Source organism: Temnothorax nylanderi, unplaced genomic scaffold (genome assembly GCF_030848795.1).
Source record: "Temnothorax nylanderi isolate EJ_2023f unplaced genomic scaffold, tnyl_v1.0 TNYL_tig0069_pilon, whole genome shotgun sequence".
Classification (NCBI taxonomy): Eukaryota; Metazoa; Arthropoda; class Insecta; order Hymenoptera; family Formicidae; genus Temnothorax; species Temnothorax nylanderi.
Genome location: NW_027249131.1, coordinates 636,330 through 656,089, shown reverse-complemented (window position 1 = coordinate 656,089; position 19,760 = coordinate 636,330). Strand labels below are relative to the sequence as shown.

Genomic DNA, 19,760 nt, shown 5'->3' with positions numbered 1-19,760 from the left:
AAGAGGTAGCTCTCCCTCCCCGCGGGAGGGGATGGTAAAAGCATTGTGTCCTCCCGAAAGTAGTTCCCAGTCTGCGGTCGACAGGAAGTCCAAGAATACCGGGAGAATTATCTGGCGCGGGCGTAAAGGGAAGAGTCGTGACGAGAAGGGAGGAACGGTCGCGTGACCGCGCTACTTCCGGGAGGGAAGAAAAGCCGCCGAGGTTTGTTGCGAGGTACTTTTGCGAGGGACCCCTCGAGGGTCAGCGATAAAGCTACACGCGGAGGAAAGAGTGTCTGCCGGGACTATTTTTTGGATAGGGTGTATATCATACTTGGGAGCCGGGGGTGTGAGATAAGTCGAAGCTTAACGCGTGACGACCGGTCGCATTAGGAATAATGACGTCAGCGATCGCGTGAAATACTGCCGTTAGGTCGGAAACGTGATATCGCGAATTTTCCGTGTCATGGGCAGAAAAATCGTAGATACGCGCGAATAATTTGTAGCGCGACAAAAATGAGACAGCGCTAAACGGTCTCATATTTAGCAGATACGAAAGGTAAGAAGAAAGAAAAAAAATAAAGAGGAGGAGGGAAATGTGAAATTTAAAGTGATAGGATACACGAGGAAGGTAACTCGGTTATTTCCGCATCTCTCTGGGATAAGAGAAATCGAGGGGAATTTTTGTTCGCAGATTTGGGTCGTCGAACAGGTGTGAAGTTAAAAGATAGACGGCGGCGACGGGGTAGCCGGTCTAGCTCGCAGTGGGCTCGCAGCGCGACGCGCATCTCTAACGAGGGTGCATTTGCAGGGCACGTAGATGGCAAGGCACATCTGTATGTAACGAATGCAGCCGGTCGCAACCGTCGCGCGCTGTTTGCCGCGTGCACTGTAAATGCTTTCATAAAGTTACACGTGCTCGCAGCCTCCGCTCTGCCGTAAGCGGCCTTCGTGTCGCTGTAAGTAATGACGAGGATATCAACGGCGGGTCGAAAAGGTGAGCCGGGGCTGTAAGGTGAATTGAGGTAAATGCGCTTGTATTCGCATACCGTTGCAACGAAGAAATTGCAACGCAGAGGAGAAACCGTTCCGCGCAGACGGCAAAATCTTGATCGCTCTTAGTGCGTTTGTTCTGTGTGCTCGCGACTTATCATTACCTATTTCTCGAGCCGAAATAATAAACGATAAAAAAAAGTACGTTAAAACTGCTGCAAATAAAATGTGAATTTCAAGTCGCGTTACTGAAAGGAGAAAATATTTTTGAGAGTGAAGTACGAAGATTAATATTCTTTATGCAATTCACTGACGCGCGTTTGCAAATTCTCTCGGGATTTTATTCCATTTTTTTTTAAACTTGCAACTCTTCGTAGGTCGCTCAAGTGGTACCGCGTGGTAATACTAAGCCGAGGTGCAATTAATTACTCGTTTGTCGATATTACGCTGGACTCAATTTTTCTGGCGGAGACATTTGATCGACGCCCGCGCTGCGCCGTAATAATTCACTTTTAAGGCATGGTCTTCGATCGACCGACTCCAGTTAGCGCCTCTTTTTTCTCTCGTTCTGTTCAATTTCTTCATAACATGTGGAAAATCAACGTTATTTTTATATTGCATTCTTACGTATTTTATTGTTACATTGACTACACTGTTGGAAAATTTTTGTAGTTTTGTTAAAAAAGGTCCTTGTTAAAATTTTTGTGTAAAATAATCAACACATACATATGTAGATTCAAGATATGCTTGCTATGTTAATTGAACTTAACAAATTAAAAATGTAAAATTATTAAAATAATTTAAAAAATGTGTTAAAGTAACATGATTTAAATGTATTTATTAAATGTGTTAAAATTTACAGAAACAGAGTGTTGATTTTACTCTATAACAAAAGTGAGAATAAAAATTTACAGAAAAAGAGAGTTGATTTTATTTTACTAGGTGCGCAACTAAGTTTCCGGGTTTTTTTGATCAATAAAAAATGGAAAATTTCAAGAGAAATACAAAAAATGGTTTATTCAAGGTATCGTCCCTCGCTAGCTATACATTTTCGCCATCTCTCTGGCAATACATGAATACCGCGACAATAAAACGACGCGTCTTTGGACCGAAACCATTCATCCAACCAATTTTGCACTTCTTCGAAATTGGTCAAGTGTAGCCCAGCCAAGCCATGCGCCATCGACCGGAACAAGTGATAATCGGAAGGCGCCAGGTCTGGCGAATACGGCGGGTGCGGTAGCAGATCCCATTTCAGCGTTTTGATGGTGTCCTGGACGATGGAACTGCGATGGCACGGAGCGTTGTCGTGCTGCAATATCACTCGTTCGTGTCTCGTGTCCCATTCTGGCCGTTTTTCGAGCAATGTATGGTTTAAATTGATCAGTTGTTGTCGGTAGCGATGCCCATTGACAGTTTCGCCCGGTTTCAGCAGCTCATAGTACACGATTCCTTTCTGGTCCCACCAAACGCAGAGCATTGTCTTCTTTCCAAAACGATTTGGCCGTGCCGTCGATGTTGATTCTTCACCAGGTGAAAGCCACGATTTTTTGCGTTTGGGATTCTCTAAATATATCCACTTCTCATCGCCAGTAACAATTCGATGAAGAAAACTCTTTCTTTCATGCCGCAAAAGCAAAATTTCGGAAGTGGCTCTTCGATTTTCCATCTGTCTCTCAGTCAACTCATGCGGCACCCATTTTCCTTCCTTTTGAATTTTTCCCATGGCATGTAAACGTTTGGAAATACCTTGGTGAGTCATGTTTAATGCCTCCGCAAGTTGATCTTGTGTTTGCGTATCATCTTCATCCAATAACGCTTGCAGATCGGCGTCCTCAATTGTTTTTGGTCTTCCGGAGCGCTCCTTGTCCTCAGTGTCGAAATCGCCACTTCTGAAGCGTTTAAACCAATCTTCACAGGTAGTTTTCGATGGTGCATGTTCGCCGTAGGCCTCCTCAAGCAAACGACGTGCTTCAGCTGCATTTTTTTTTCAAGTTAAAGCAGAAAAGCAAAGCTTCCCGCAAATGCTGTTTATTTGGCACAAAACTCGACATCTCCGTTGTTAGAAAAAATATTTTTGCGTTGCAATATGTGTTTATATAACGACTGGTTATTGTTAACAGATGTCCAAGCTATAACTTCAGACAACTTCAGACATGTAAGTCGAGTACATGTGTTATTGGTGCCATCTATGTGTGAAACCCGGAAACTTAGTTGCGCACCTAGTACAATCTTAATTTCAACATAAAAGTTATGTTAATTGTACACATAATTAACCTCAAATTACGATCAGAATTACATTTCCTTTCTGTTGAAATATTTTAACATAGTATAGGTGTTACCATTTAACACATCCATATTATGTTAAATTAACACAAAAATTTGAGTGAACCGTTTGGGACATGTAATTTATGTTATATTTAACACAAATTTTCCAACAGTGTAGAGATCAGACTGTGCTGCCTTCCTTTAAACTTTTTACTCTTTAAAGCATGGAGATGAATACTTTCAAATTTTGTGGGAAATAAAGTGATAAAATAATTTGATTTAAAAAATCATAAAAAGTTATTTGCGATATAATCTGGAAATTCGTCAGATAAATAGTAAACACAATAAAGTGAAAAATTAAATTTGATGGAGTTAAATTGAACAAAAATCAAGTCAAGAAAATGTGCAGCTAAACTTCCGCTATACATTTTGTTATCTAATTCACAAATTAATGGCATTAAAAATCGTAATAAGAGCAAAGCTTGCACTTTTGCACACGTAGTCGTATAAGATGCAATCTCGGAATATCGTCTCTTTCGAGAATATTTTAACACTTGGTTCATCGTGAAATGTTGGTACGAAATACATCTTTAAAAGCGTATTTCCTCCCCATTTCCTCCCTACTGATACGCGTCCGCTTCCATTTGTACAAAGTCATTTGGCTGCGTAGTGTAACACACCGGATACTGTTGCAATGAAATTATTTAACGGCCGGCTAGCAGCGCGCTGTAAACAATACTCGGAAGTTCGCATTGCAATCTGCCAGGACAAAGGGCCCGGCCGTCCGGCTGCATCAGGGCTCGGACGATGTGTTTTTATTGCCCGGCACCCGGGTAGCCGGTTGACCATCGACCATGAACGAACCGCCTCTTTCTGGTCGTCTCTCGCGGTGCTTTCGTCAGCAAGCCGCCGGTGTGTCGCTGCAATTGTATATCAGGTGTGCGGCACTCTTTTTCAATAAATCCGTCGCCGTTTGACGATCGAGTGACCGCTAAAAGGACGATTATACGACACACGGGCGCGATTTCGCGTTCGAGTTTGCCGTGTTCCGGCAATGAGAGTGCGCCCCATCGACTATCTATTGTTCTCCGGCCGGTACACACATTCTCGTTACGAATAATCCTGATTTTATTACGGGAGAAAAAGATGAGATTGCATGTATACAAGAGCGTGATTTTATTACCAAGTTTGTAGACAGGTGGATAGATAGAATTTATTTCGAAGCTTTGGGACAAGAGTCTCCCTAGTAGAATAGTAATTCTCAACAATATCAGCTGTAATTGGTAAGTTGAGTGTAACAATGTAAAGCTTGAAACTTTGTTATTTATTCAAGGAGATGTAAACAGACAATATCTCTGAAATAACTGTAAATAGTAGATTATTTGTTTCTATCCAAATTTTATCGGTCAAAATATTGCTTCGTCATTACTTTTAAATTTATTCTCTCAAAACATTGTTTTCTACTTACTCGCTGTTATTGCGCCCAAGCTTTCAATTGTCGATTGTAATAACAACTAGAATTTAGAGCGTTTTCAACGCGGCGATAAAATTGGGACAACGTTACGGCAAAAACTGAAGAGTCATTAAAAAGTTTCAATTACTTTTTCCTTTAACTTTGCACTTTTCATTTGTAGGCAGGTGCGGAATAACACCAAGAAGTGCGAAGTACAAAGTGCAACATGAAAAAGCGGAAAAGAATCACGAAATAGGGCGTATAATCGATATTATGCGAAATCGCGTGAAATTACAAATACAATACGAAACGGAATCGGAATTACATTCGAAACCGAATAATCTTTTTACGATACCACGCGGGGGTAAGCTGTGATTTATATCTATCGGAAAATGATTTTCTTAACGAGACGCTCGCCATCACGCGGGTTTTAAAAAGTTCCGGCGGCACAATGGAACGCGCTGTATCCATTAATCGGCGGCATAATGCATCGATAACGAAGGGAAATAAGAAACCGGGCTATTACCAGGCGTAATCTACGGCTGGAACTTACTTCGCGCGAGTCTCGAGGATCGAAACGACTTCGGGGATAAGGAGCCATTCTTCCACTTTGGAGCCAGAAAAGTTCGTAATGGGAATACGATTAAATTGCAGTTGGATTGCTAGAAAAATATTGCCATGCGATGCACGAGAAAGTCGTTAATCTCTCACGGAATTCAAACAACGCTCGAACATTACGCCCGAACATTACCCCGAAGACTTTTATGCCTATCCAGAAGAGAATTCTCGCTCGTATATTAGACGAACGTTCATTAATCTTAATCGCATATTTTACACCTAGTATTATTTAATATAAATCTCTAAATCTGGACGCACCTGATATGTGAGACCATCCATTGCGTATTTTTCTATAACGCCAGATAATATTTTTTTTCCTTCGCAATATCCTTGTAGGAATGGAAAACTAAATTAAAAGAATGAGTATTTTATATCGAATATAAATCGATTCACACACAGCTACTGTATATCATATTTCGATAACGAATTTGCTCTCGTAAAATATATATTAAAACAAATTACACTTCGCTTTTACCTAGATCATACGCTTAATAGTGTGCGCAGGCGATAATAAAATTATACGCCACCGGAATAATTGACCGCATATCCAACCAATTATAGGATATTGATTTTCCTTTTTCCTCTTCGAGTGCTTTAATATACTGTGCTCGGATAGTGCCTCTCTCAAGCGAATTATTGGCAGGCTGCTTCCTTTCGACAAAGGACAAATTGTACGATATCCTTATATATCTGTAATAACCACTTCGCGTTTTCAGATTCAACTCGTAATAGTAAAAGCACACAATTTAAAATATCGACTTAAAAGTGACATTTTTTACGTTTAATTTCTTCGCTCTTTATATTTGACCTGGTACGGAGAAAGCAGTTAATTTCATCTTCTAATTTCCACTAAATTTATGCGCCGGTCCCGCGATGTTAAATTATGAAACGGCAAAATACAAACAAAATGGCAACATTTAAAAAAGCAAGCTTTTCGACGTTCTTCGCACGTTTTTCGGGAATTTTATGAGTATTCTATGAGGATCTCTTTGGTGGGGCAATTCAACCCTTCAACGCTTTACAGCGTCTCTTTCATCCACCTGCTATGCTTGGTTCAAGTTTGTGGACGCCCAGTCTCTGAAAGTCAAAGACAAGCGTGACACGCGGCGCCGCGCCATTCGTATGCTACTTTTCACTTTGGCAACAAATATGAAGCCGATGCACCGGCTGACACCAGTCCGAAAATCTCTAGTTCACGATTCCGATCCCCCTCTTTCCGTCGTCCCTCATATATCCGCGCTCTCTTTCGCTTCAGGATTAGTTGAAAAGTCGAGAGCTACGATCGCTACGTGCTTGAAATGGGGAAGTCCATCCATATTCTTTTCGCGCTCGCCTTTTTCATTTATACGGGGAGAGCGCCTCTGCATAAACGCACCGAAATTTATGGCCGAGAAGAGCCTCATTTCATCCCTTTTCTGTTCCGACGAAAGTGAGTGCCCACCCAACAAGCCTCCTTGTTGGTCATCCCTCTGCCTGTTCTCCAAAACGATAATTAATTATACACGAATCGAATTTCTCGATCTATTAAGACTCGGATCCGTGGGAAGGACCGAGATTTATTCTACGTTCTCATCGAACGAAAATCTTAATGGCCTCTCTATCTTTGAGTTAAATTATTATAATTGCTTCCGTGTATATATAGCACTCGACCTTAATTTTAATGACAGTCGCACCGTCTCTGACGAGCGCGGAATCCATTTTTTCATTAGCGAAAACATCGAGAAAAATTATCGGGCACTATAATTTTCCAATTTTTGAAGATAATCTTGTACCCTTTTTATCCTTTTTAAATTAATTAAGATTAAAGGCAAAATTAAATTAGAATTTTGTTAAAATAAACTTCATTTGACATTTTGATTTTGAGGCTATCGTTTCGTCATCTATTTACTTATAGATATATACATATCATGCGGTAATATTATTAATATATTTCATATCGCTGATGGACAGGAATAATATTTAATATCTTGATGGAGTAAGAGACTCAATATATTTAAATGCATTTATACATTACATTTGAAGTGTGCAGAAATATGGAACTCCCAGCAAATACGAATTTCGAAATTAATTTACGATGTCATTTTCGTCGTGGAACGAACGACCGATGCACGTGTCGCGAGTTAGGACTTAGTACTTAATTAGTCGACTCAGTCATATTACGACTGCTGTAACCCATATTAAATACCAACGTTCAATCGTCCTGTCGTTTCTCAATTTAGTCGCCGCAATTTGTAAAACTTTCAGTCTCGACTGGAACTGTATAAAATAAATGATCAAAGTCGATTTTTTTTCGTTGACACTAATAAATGCGCTAAATGACTCTAATAATAATAATAATAATAATAATAATAATAATCTTTATTAGCGGGCAAAAATTCCCTTTAGCATACAGTGAGAAAAAGAGAACATACATTTTACAAATCAATACGAAAAGCGTTTTATATCAAGCCAAGACTCTGGATTGAGTTGTTAATTGAATGTTACGAGAAGAGTCGAGAAAGCTTCAGTTTGAAAGTTGTATAATAAATAACCGATGCAAAAATAATATATCAGATTCGACATTAATTTGAAATTCTTTGGCAAATTTGTAGACTTTGGAAAACGCCGTTTCTCTGTCCATTTCAGATTTAAAACATCTTTGCAGTAGATATTCACGTAAAGCAGCACGTTCGCGTCTCTTCGATATTCGATTCGCTGGGTCGACGAGAGATCGATATCATGGTCAGTCGTCGCTTCACGAAAATATCGTGCTGTCCGCGACGTAATCGAGTTTGGTATTTGGTATCCGATCGCTCTCGATCGGCAACTGCGAGCCCCAACGAACGCCGAATTAGCTGCAGTTATCTTTATTGCTCTGTACAGGCCCCCCGTTCATTTCGAGCGCTTGACAAACGCGCTCGCAGGGAAGAGGAATGTGAATGGCCATAATAACATGTGACGTTGCGATAAAACTTTGTTAAACAACCGGCAGGCCTGGATTTGTCACCGTCGCGAGCGCGGTCGCGATACGTATTTGCACACGGTTGACATCGTTGGCCACAGCCATGTGAGCCATGCTTTATCCGCGGCTATCAACGTTATTTACGTTAGCCTTCGTTTAATTGGTCCAGCCCTCATAGAGAGAGAATAATTAACGCGAACCGATTAAACCGATTACCACTAGTCAGCCTCTACTGATCGCTTAATAACTTCTTTCTATTCGTTATGGGATAATAGTCTCCTCCGTTTGTATGTGAAACAGAGTTGTGCTTATGTAAGATATTTTGAAACCCATTATTATGTCCTGAGTCAATCTTTAGATTCGAGCCAAATCGAGCGGCTTTTGAAGAAAAGTCGCGAGGCATTCTCCGACGTTGTTGTTGTTGATAAACGGACACTACTCTGGGAACAAAAGACGATTAAGCAACCCACTTTGGGGCCCACGACTAGTAATCAAATTATTTGGATTCGTAACCCTAATAAACCCCGCGTAACTAAAAATCGTAATTAGCTAATCTATCTATTTCAAAGATTTTTAAGTTATACTAGTCAATTCTCTCAATTGGTTCTGTCGATATTCAGTTACGCAAAGATAATTTTCACTTAAGGGGCACTAACCAAATTGTTAAGTTGCTTAACTGCGGGAAAACCGGTCAAAATTTCTCCCAGAGTACGGAAATCTCGGGCTGAGTCATACGGATGTGCCTTCTAGAGCTGAATTGTACCTACCTATAGTATTGCTACGAATAATTAGTTCATTTCCGCAAGACTTGTGCCTTTATCTCTGTGTGTACAGGAGTGCGTGGGCGCGGGATTTGGAAATCACGCGAGCGACTCTCAGGCGCAACCGTATCACCTTAATTTTAATGACATTTCGGGAAACTTCGTATAATCGGTGGAATAATTTCGTTTAAATTCGATAACAGTCCACGACGGAATCTCGAGAGAGATCGCGAGCGCCGTTTACCCATTTACCTTACGACGTGTTACAATTATGTTAGTTCAGCCTTCCTCAGCAAGAAGATGGTAACTCGCGGCTAACGATCTTGCGAGCACCCGAGAAAGGAAACGTTTACCTCGTACTGTGGCGTGTCTCCTGCGTTATCGCGCGTACCATAGAGAGTTGCTGAGACAACACAGCGCAGTTCCGCGACACTTGCCGCGCGGCAAGATAATAATAGTACGGTATATATTTTGTGCGATTTTATATCTTGTGAATTCATGTAAAAATCGTCCGCGCCATACGAATGGCGAACGCGTTGCGCGTCGCTTCTATTTCACACACACACACACACACATACACACACACACACACACACACACACACACACACACACACACACACACACACACGTAGAGATGATATTTTCGCAATTAAGTCCGCCATGAAAACTCTCGGAGGTTCGCCGGCGGCGGGCGGCGGCAGCGTGCAGTAATCGCTTTCGATTCGTATTTGCGCGATGTTACGGCCACCGCGTACTTTCTCTCTTCTCGCGAGAAGCGAGAATCGCGTAATTCGCATGATCGGACACGGGGTGCTTCCCTTCGAGCGACAACGAGCTGCACAGTAGTGAGTAGCGTCGCGATTTTCCATCTCGATTGTTTCCGGGAAACAACGTTAGCGAAACGTTTGTTTTCGTATGCGCCGCTGTCCATCAGAAACTAAAGGGGAATCAAAATAACTGGCGATTTCTCTGCGGCCTTTGTACTCTCGGCGTACAGTTTCGATTAATCCCGAACGAATACCGAGATTTTTGCGCCCGTTATTTCGATGCCCGCAATCAAAAGACTCGCGTTCCGATATACGGTGCTAAAAAAAGCACGAAAATACGACCCTAGGTAAACAAAATGTAAAAAAAAGGGTTACCGATGTTGGTATCAAACGAGCGAGCTTTAGATAATTGATTTACCCGCGCTCGCTATCTCGATACTTTTTTCTCACCCCCTAAAAGCAATTATTTTTAATTCTGAGTAAATAGTTATTACGCAGCACGAGCAGTCTTTTAGTACACACATTTATTACACATTTATTACTTGGTTTCTTCGTTAACGTATCATTTCTGAATAAATAATACCGCCCATTGTAACATTTTTCTCCAAATGTACTTTGTAGCTTCGATTGTTATGTATCATCATTCTACACTCTACAGGGTGAGGTCGTAAATAATCATACATATTATTTTTAACTATAAGTTTCAATGTTCATTCAAGAATATTCATTAGATAGATAGTTGTATATTTCACGTTCGGCACAGTTTTTTGCCTCTCTTGAAAACTTTACTAATTGTTACATAGATGGTATTGTTTATTTATTGACAATATATATTTTTTTAAATTTTATACGATATTTTTGTAACGCAGTTCGAAATACATAAAACATAAAACACTTTGATATCGATTTATGTCCAGTGTAAAGCTACGGCAAGTAATAATCTATTATTGCCCAAAAACAACAATAAGTGCAGTTGATGTACGTACGCAATAATGGCGAATATTTCGGCGATGGCGATACAACGCTCGTAATTTTCGCATTGTAAACTAACACAATAATTAGATTCCACCAATATGCCAATGAACTGTTCCGCTAAAACGCGAGGCACGATTTTTCGCCGTTAGACGAGAAATTGCAGAGCGGGTTCCGCAAAACAGTTTCCATTCTTCTATCTTCTTTTTTCCCCCGAGATAATTAGACGTATTCAAATGAACCCGGAAATCCTTTCACGTTGTAACTTCAAGTGAATTTTGCACGTGCTTCGGCTAATTTTTCCTTCGCGGAGCGCGAACGTCATGTATCTCGGGCCACTGCAATTTGCGAATTTTTCCCCTCCGCTGAGAGGCGGATTCAGAAGCGCGTAAAACTCTCTTTGTTATTAAAACGAAAATCCAAATTACTTGCACTGCATATAGAGGTATGCGAAAAGAAATACATGAACATTAATGAAATATTCTCGCTTATAATGTATGATATAACACAAAAATATGTAAGTAACATTATATTATTATCAGTATAATTAACATTAGTGCATAAATTAGACACGTGCAAGTTAATGTCCATAAAAACTGTAATCTAAATACAGAAAATAAACGTAGCTAATAATATAAATAAAATCAAACTTAATGTAAAATGTATGGTATAAAAATAATACGAAGTAATAGTGCGTAACACAGAGTTAAAAATAAAATAGGTCATAACTACCATTTTTCCTCGGTTTCTTTTTCAGTGTACGTGACAGAAAAAATATCCGCCTGTCTTTACTGTGTAATTCTACTGCAATAACTCTTGTCAGAGATTCATGCATTTAACCGTGTCAAAATCCATCCGACTTGACCCGAAAGAATCTAGTGGAGTGATATATTGTTCGCGAAATTGCGGATGAAACGTGGCGCGAACGAACGGCTGTTTGGGACTCGGAACTTCCAAATGTGTATCTACGATCGGGCGGCCGCGCCGTCGCGCGCCGGTTAGTGTATCGCCCGCCTGCGGTTCGGGGACCTCGAAACTTTTCTCGGACGAACTTTATCGTCGCTGATTTTTCACGACTTCCACCCGTCAATGGAGCGACACGCCCCTGGGAGACGGGAATGTCGCCGGTTTGCCGAATCTTTAACGATGGCAGGAGATACAGTACGCGACAAGTGGTTGGCACGAACAAAAGAGATTCTGCCATGAAAAATCGGGTTCTTTACTCGTATAGAAGATATTGGTTGCTATTTAGAAGACTGTATTTCCACACCTCGCGTGTTACTCACGTAAGGTAGGAAAATAAGAATACGTCCAACGCGATACCAATACCGATCGACAAAGCTCTGATGGCTCTCGTGGCTTTCGAATTAAACAAACTCGTCGCAAATAAAAACGCGTGCGTCAATTATTCCCGTTGATAATTCCATCGAAGCAGATCTCGTCGAGTGGGGTCTCGTACGTGCTGAGCTCCGTCGCAAAAGGGATTCGGATTCGCGTATATGCGTGTAACCGGTTATTAATTTCGATCGTGAAAGGGGGACGCGAGGGGGCGAATCTCGCCTAATGCGCTCACGCATTACACGCGCATTCGGAAATCAGCGCGGGCACGTGCGAATATGTTCCGAACCTATTTAGCTAGATTAAATCAATGGAGAATCGGCCGAGATGGATCAGCGTACGAAAATGGATCCACGAAGCGCGCGCGCGCGGCAGTCGCATTATGTCCCCGGGACATCGTAATCGCATTAATTGCATTGACCGACACCGTGAGCACCGGTGCACAAACGCGGTCCGATTGCGACGCGCGGCAAGCCGGACGCGCGCGGCTGGGAATTCGCGCCGCGGACAAGTTCGGCGACGGAAAATTTCCGATATTTGTTTCGCGCTCGAGGTTGACAGGCTCCATTCCGAATTGATGGCGACCGTAGTATCGAGTGCTGGCTGTTGCTGCTGCAGCGGAAATGAATCCAGCCGCGAAGCAGATGGCTCGCGCGAAATATATCCAAAAACCGTTTGTAGTTCGCGACGTTATTTTTTTTTTGCGAATGCGGTCAGACGAGCCCTAAAAATATGCTTTCTAAAATATTCCACCTAAAATGGCGGCGTCTCGTCCGAGATTGCTAAAGATCTATGCATGTGCAAAAATGTGAACAAATGTGTCTTGAAAAAATTATTCACGCCAACCGGTTCTGCGGATTCTCTTCGTGCGACAAATATGCAGTCGCAAAAACATCGTAGTGCTAATAATACGCTTATTTCGAACACACAGGAATGCATAAAGACCGGATTACCGGTGAAATCATACACGAATGAAAAATATCCGCGCATCCGGTTTGTAGGTATTCAATCCTATTGAAGATTATCCCACACAGCATATATATGAATCGTACGAATCGATCGGTCTCGCGCTAATATTTATGATTTGGAGGTAGTTAGCTGTGATTAACCTGATTTCCTAAATTCCTGTCAATCAGAGATGCGCTGTTTCCAAAACGTGGTCGAATACGAATATGTCAGCATTAGTGATCGCGTGGCAGTTTTACGAAAAAAAAAAAAAAACGTATGTAATAATCATTACATGGTTGTCGAATAACTCAATAAAGAAACGGTTTACGATAATAATAGAAAGAATTAAATCGAAAATAAAATACTTATGTATTCGCACTGGCAGGTGAAAGAGAAAGGAATTGAGGACACGAGATTTGCTGGACTTCGGCTTTCGCGAAACGGATATGAGAATAATCGATTTGTCGAACAGATTAATAATTAAATAATTCCCCGATCATCCTTGATAAAAATAAGTATATGAAAAGCAAACTAAATCGGTATTCGTTCAATAACTTCGTGTCGATTAAAATTAATCAGATGTGAAGATTAAAATACATCGCAAATTTTTATTTTTAAATTAAATTCATGCCATTTCGCGCAATGGCTTGATTAAATGCCAGGTGTTTAATATTCTTGCTACTAAGTATGCTTGATAATAACTAATTACTTGGTCCCTCAGCCTCTCGGGTGTACAGGGACGTGCTGAAGATAAGACGACACTGTCTACGAACTCAAGCGTGTCCTCTTAGCGCTTAAGTAGTTGTATGAACCTCATAAGCAGTATTCATGACGCTGTTTACTTTACAGTGGTATAAGTAGTATAAGCGATGTAAATATAGCGTGTACTACAAGAAACTCTCCGAAACAAGATAAATTTAACAAGAGCGGAGACGACTGTTCGGATGGATAAATTTGTAATCAGCTTCCGGCGACAGCTCTTGATTAATTTTAATTGTCAATTTCCCTCCATCAACCGTTAGTTTCTGTCTGAATTTAGACAAAAAAAAATTCGGTGAATTGCATTAACCTGAATTGTTCCCATTTACGTAGAAGCTAAATTTGATCAAGTTGTCTCTGTCAATCGCTTTTAAGGTCAATTTGTGATATAACGGCGATATGTATACATTTATTAGAATTAATAATCTTTTTTCTTTTTCTGTATTGCCGGAGAGAGAAAAAAGATCTAGGAGAAGACAAATATAAAAAAAAAAAAACTGTGAGAGACAAACGACGTCGGTGAAGTCGCGCGGAAGATATTGCAATACGAGCTTATATAGAGTACCGCAAGAGATAGGGTGGGTATCTGTCGCTCAATTAAGGATTGCAATTTGCGTGCAAGCTCTCCCGTCCGATAAGGACGAGCCCCGAGTCGAGTCAAATCGAACGATGTCTTACCTCGCGATTGAGCGGCTTCGCCAGAGTGATGACACCGGTGCGCGGGTTGACGACGAAATGGTCCGTGAGTTGTATGCCATATTTCACCGGCGATCCTTCGGGATCGTGGCCCTTCAGGACGAACACTTCCGTCCCGACCTTGGTCGATTCCGAGAGCGGCAGGCCCGTGGGGTATCCCCCGGCCTCCAGGATAGGTGGCTCGTTCACGTTGTTACCCGCTGGAACAGCAAAAAAAGAAACGTTTGTTTTCGAGAGTTTCTGTTGTTGGCTATATTGATCACCCCACACGCCCGCGAAATCCCTTCCTATGTACCTTAGAGCGGGTTTATTTATTCTTCTCGTTAACTCCCCCTTACACGCTGCAAGCTGCGTTCGCTTGAAACGAAATGTCTAGGGTGTCCCGAAAGTTATACCCTCGCGAAAATAACTATAAAAGCACGAACAGTTTCAGCGTTGTTAAACTCGGAGTAAAAAAATAGAATAATGTTAGAATAATGCATGAAAAAAAACCATATTTATTCATTACTTTCATATATGCATTTAAAAAAAATTTTTACTTGTAGATTAAAATACATGTTTGTTATAAAACGAATAAAAAAATAAAAAATTTACATGTCGATTATTCTATTTTGTCTTACAAACATATTCCTCTTTTTTCGTCTGCAACATATGTCAATATTTGAAACTGCTGATTTCTACGATTATAAGATGATACCATAATCAGAACCTGTGTATTTAATCATTGCGTTGAATCACAATAAATTCACGATTGACGCTAAGGGTGTATTGGGGTCGGCGCATTTATTGTGCATAAATGCTATCGGATCGATATAGATGATTAAGGCTACACGAGCTAAGTAGATTATGATTGATGTATCCGTTGCGCGGAAATCGATTTTTGCCCGCCAATATCGCCCGCCGGACCTGTCGATAATCAATTTCGCTGCGAGATCCGGGGGCTTAGTGTTTTCATGCTCCTTTTGCAACAGGCGCAATCAATACGGAAATCCCAATTCAGTGCGTTGAACAAGAAAATATATCGCGTCGTCAAAGAAGCTTTCCCGGTTCTTATATCACATTATATCATTATATCGTTTGAGGACGAAAACAAGACGAGGACAAGGGAGAAGAACGCTTTATCACGAGAGACAAATGCCTTGGAAAACGAATTCTTGAGCTTAAAACTTAATAACTCTTGTATTTCTCTGCGAAGGTAGAAACTATCGAATTATCAATATCTCAAGAAAAGCATTTATATTCCACACTTTGTTCTCAAGAAAGTAACAAATTTAAACGTCGATATTTTACATTGCACATTTAAATGAAACGAAATAAATCGTGTGTTTTGAAGAGAAGTTTTTTTTTTCTTACAACGTTCGTGTTGAGCGTTTTATAAGCAGATAATACATAACATTACATATTATCTACACTCGAAAAAATTACAACGAAATATTCGCCTTTTCTTGTGTAATTACGTTCTCGCGGCGTAAAAGTTACTATAATGAAAGAAAATACGCCGAAACTCGCGTAATCAAAGTATCGGCGGACATATAAGGAATGGAATCAGTGGCGGGACACCCTGTACAATCACCTCGTCCCCGGGAAACATTGGATGAGCTTTGTTCGCGGCTAGGTCACGGTACTTCGGGACTCAAAAGAGCCCGGAGGTCCCAAGCCGCTAATTCGACGCGAGCACCAGGGCTCGACCCCGTAAGTCCGAAAAGTCGTAAAACTATTACCAAGTTGGGGCGTACGAAGTAGCCCCCGCAGCCGTGGAAACTTCTTTCCGAACTTCCGCAGCTTCCAGCCGGAAATTGTGGCGGACGTAATAGATACATCGCGGGCTTTAAGATCGGCCAAACGGGGCTCGCTATACTTTTTTACGGACCCCATTCGGCGCGAGGATACTGCTGCTGCGAGACTGCAGCTGCGGCTTTCCATGCCTCTCTCTCTCTCTCTCTTCTTCTCTCTTCCTCTTTCTTCTTTTCTTTTCCTCCCTCCCTCCCTCCCTCTTACTCTCTCTCTCTTTCTCTCAACAAAGGTCAAAACGAAGGGCGACGACAGAAAGGAGCCTCTTCAAGTAACAACGATAATCGTTAAAGGGGTAACGACGTATGCGATCGCGATCTCATTCCTTTCTTCGCGGTTGCCGCTACCGTCGCAGATTCACGGTCGCTTAGAATTTTTGCCATTACGTGTCGGGTTATACGGCGCCATCGTAAGAAGCCCAGACTTTTACGGGAATTGCACGCGCCGCTCGTAAGTAGGAAAATCGTGGGCAAAGTACCCGCTGCAGTACAGCGTCGTTGACTCAAAACTCATCGAGAAAGACCCATTATGTTTTAAGATATCTCAGGACAGACGGTGCAGTGAATAATCGGGGAAAAATTATCACTAGCGACTTTTAAAGAATTAAAAATATTAAATTATATTTTTCTGTTAGCAGAGCTGTTATATTTGGACGAATGATATTACTTCTGTCATCAAAAGTGTAACGACATGATTGTTTCATTAATTATTGATTAAAAGACGTGACAGAGACTTGCATGATAAAAAAGATATAAAAAATAGTAGAGGTAGAGGTAGTTTATTATATGGATTATATGTATGTGTATTGGTACATGCCAAAAGTTGTACAGTGTCCTTTACACATACAATAAGATATTTCACGGAACTAATTGAATGTAATTGGTTTTTATGTACCTAATGTGTTATATATTAATTCTAAAATTATATTAATTATAAGATTATAGAGGTTTTACAAAAAGGAGAATTCTTATACAAGAGTCCCTTTGATTTCTTACGATGTTGAAAGCACGGAACAACGGGAAGGAGATTCATGATTCAGTATGACTCCGAGAAGTTCGTCAGTAGAAGAGATAAAGCGAAGTCTCTGTGCTGAAAGTTCCCGCTGCTGCTGCATCGAAGAAGTAAGACTGTTAGAAACCGCGACGGTTGTACGCACAAATTTTCCCTGATCCATCAAAAGAGAAGCGACGGCAACTTTTCTCGTGGGAAGTTTTCTTCAAACGCATTTTGTAAATTCAAATAAGGAATTCGAGAATGACGCGGCGGAGACTGAACTTTCTTTGAGGCGGGCGAGCGCGAGTGACGGTCGGTATCGAGCATCACGAATGACGCAAATAACCGAATTACCATAAATTTTCAGTCACTAACTACCGTTTTGTAACTCCGTATATCTCCCCTCCAAATTAATCGTTGAACTTTCGACCGACACTTTTCCGGATCGTCGCCTACATTACCCCTGTCTCACGCAAAGATAAAAAATCGTCGCTAAAAGAACAATCTTTATGCTCTACGTGAAAGGAAACGTTAAATACGTTACGTTACGTTAATTAATACGCTAATGATGAACGACGAGGAGCAAAAATTTCAGAGCGCAAAGAGAGTCGACTGCAACGTCTTTCTTCACACAATGCCTTTATACAATTATCTTACGAATCACTGAAACTCACTGAACCGATTTGCTCGGAGTCTGCCTTACGCGATCGCGGGCAGGGGAGCACGGCAACAATTCCCGTTATAATTGTCACCTTAATTGCGCGAAAACTCGCGGAATAATCGGCGCCGCGAGGATTTTGTCGGGGTCGCGAAAAAGCTGGTTATTACGGGGGATTGACGGAAATCGAAAAGCGAGATAAGGCTGAGAATCGGTGACTACCATTCTCGCCGCGCGACTCTCCTCTTCGAGGTTGAACTCCATCATGCAATCGTGGCTCGGGGCTGCGATCTCACCTCGGCAGACCGTCGCGTCGCCCGTCTCTCGCCTCTACCTCCTCTCTAGCCTCCGCTCACTAATCTTCTCCATTTCCGAATCGTCCTTCCAGCGACAATTCTTCGCGCGCGCGCGATAAGGAACAATTTTCGCGTTGTGAGTCCCTTTTTATTGCGCCTCCTAAGCGCACTTATGATCCGCTCTCTTCACATAAACCGCGTTATTGTCGACCGTTCTGTTCCTCGTCGCGCCATTAACCCTAAAGTCGGCGATATATCCTGCGAAATAAACGCGTCTGTTTCTCACCGCGCGGAACCGAAGCTTTTTCGAGCGAAAAGACGGCGTTCTAAATCCACTTTACGAATATTACGTTATCAATAGTTTTAAGCGTCCACGATTATTACAAGTTTATTAAAATTCATAGACGTTATTTAGGGATGTACGTAATAAAATCGTATATATTTTATAATTTTATAAAATTTAATTATATTCATTAATTTAACGTAGTAAAATTATAAATTCAATCTTGGGAATATGAATGATTTAGAAGAACATTAATAAATATCGATCGTTTGACTATTCTCGTTAAAACTTGTCATAATCCTGTAATATTTCCTTCCTACTTTTATCGCAATAAATTATTGGTTGTCCATCGTAAGTTGAAAATGAACATCATAAAGATACGCGTAACTATAATACGAAAGATTAATGCGATATCGTAAAATGGAAACCAGCGGAATCTAACGCGGGTCGTTGTCCGGAAATTGGACTGCGCGAAAATAAATCTTCACTAACGTAGAAACCTGGTGCACGCATATAATATTGATAAATATCGATCCGCAATCGGTCGGGGGACCGTTTTTTGTTGTAATATATATCGCGTCTTTCCACGAGAGGAATCTCTTTACTTCTATCACAGTAAATTATCGGTTTTCCTCGAACACCGTTAATTTATTTGCGGAGTAAATTATTGCTCTTCCTTTTTCCTGTTGTAACATATTCGAAGCACGGAAGAGTGACATTTCGTAAATTAGATCCGAGTACGATTCGGGAACGCGCAGCTAATATGACAGATTAATAAAATGTCGTTTACGTTAAGCTTAATAAAATTTTAGTCGCATGGCCGGAAATTGAGTTCCGTGGAAATGCGAAAATAAATCTTAAGGAGTTACACACGTTTGACTGGCCTTAAAACTAGGTCGAAATTAACGAATTTTTATTGTAGGTAAAATTATGTTTTATTAAAAAATGAAAATACATGTCTTTTGTAATAGAGTAGTCTTTTGAAAATATCTCCTAAAAATTCGTTACTTTTGATCGAATTTTAGACCTGTCAAATATATAATATGAAACCCCTTAAACACGCCGTTATCTCGTGCAGAAGAACACGCCGCGTGAAAAGACAGAAGATGAAAAGAACTGTTGGGAATTGGTTTCGTCTGTTACTTAGAGGGTTTGAGCGAATCCAAAAGGGAGGGCAAACCGCTTGGCATAAAGGCAGGGGCGGGGGGCCATTAGCTTCATTTCATCTGAGTCAAACGTGTCAG

General features: G+C 41.0%; 1 protein-coding gene across 1 annotated transcript in view; it reads right to left on the bottom strand.

Moving 5' to 3' along the window:
- Cad87a (cadherin 87A) overlaps positions 1-19,760 on the bottom strand; it is a 194,459-nt gene that overhangs the window by 29,641 nt on the left and 145,058 nt on the right. Inside the window, exon 5 of the mRNA XM_071708534.1 lies at positions 14,478-14,695. Within this exon, the coding sequence (XP_071564635.1) occupies positions 14,478-14,695 (218 nt within the window). The remainder of the gene's footprint in view (positions 1-14,477; positions 14,696-19,760) is intronic.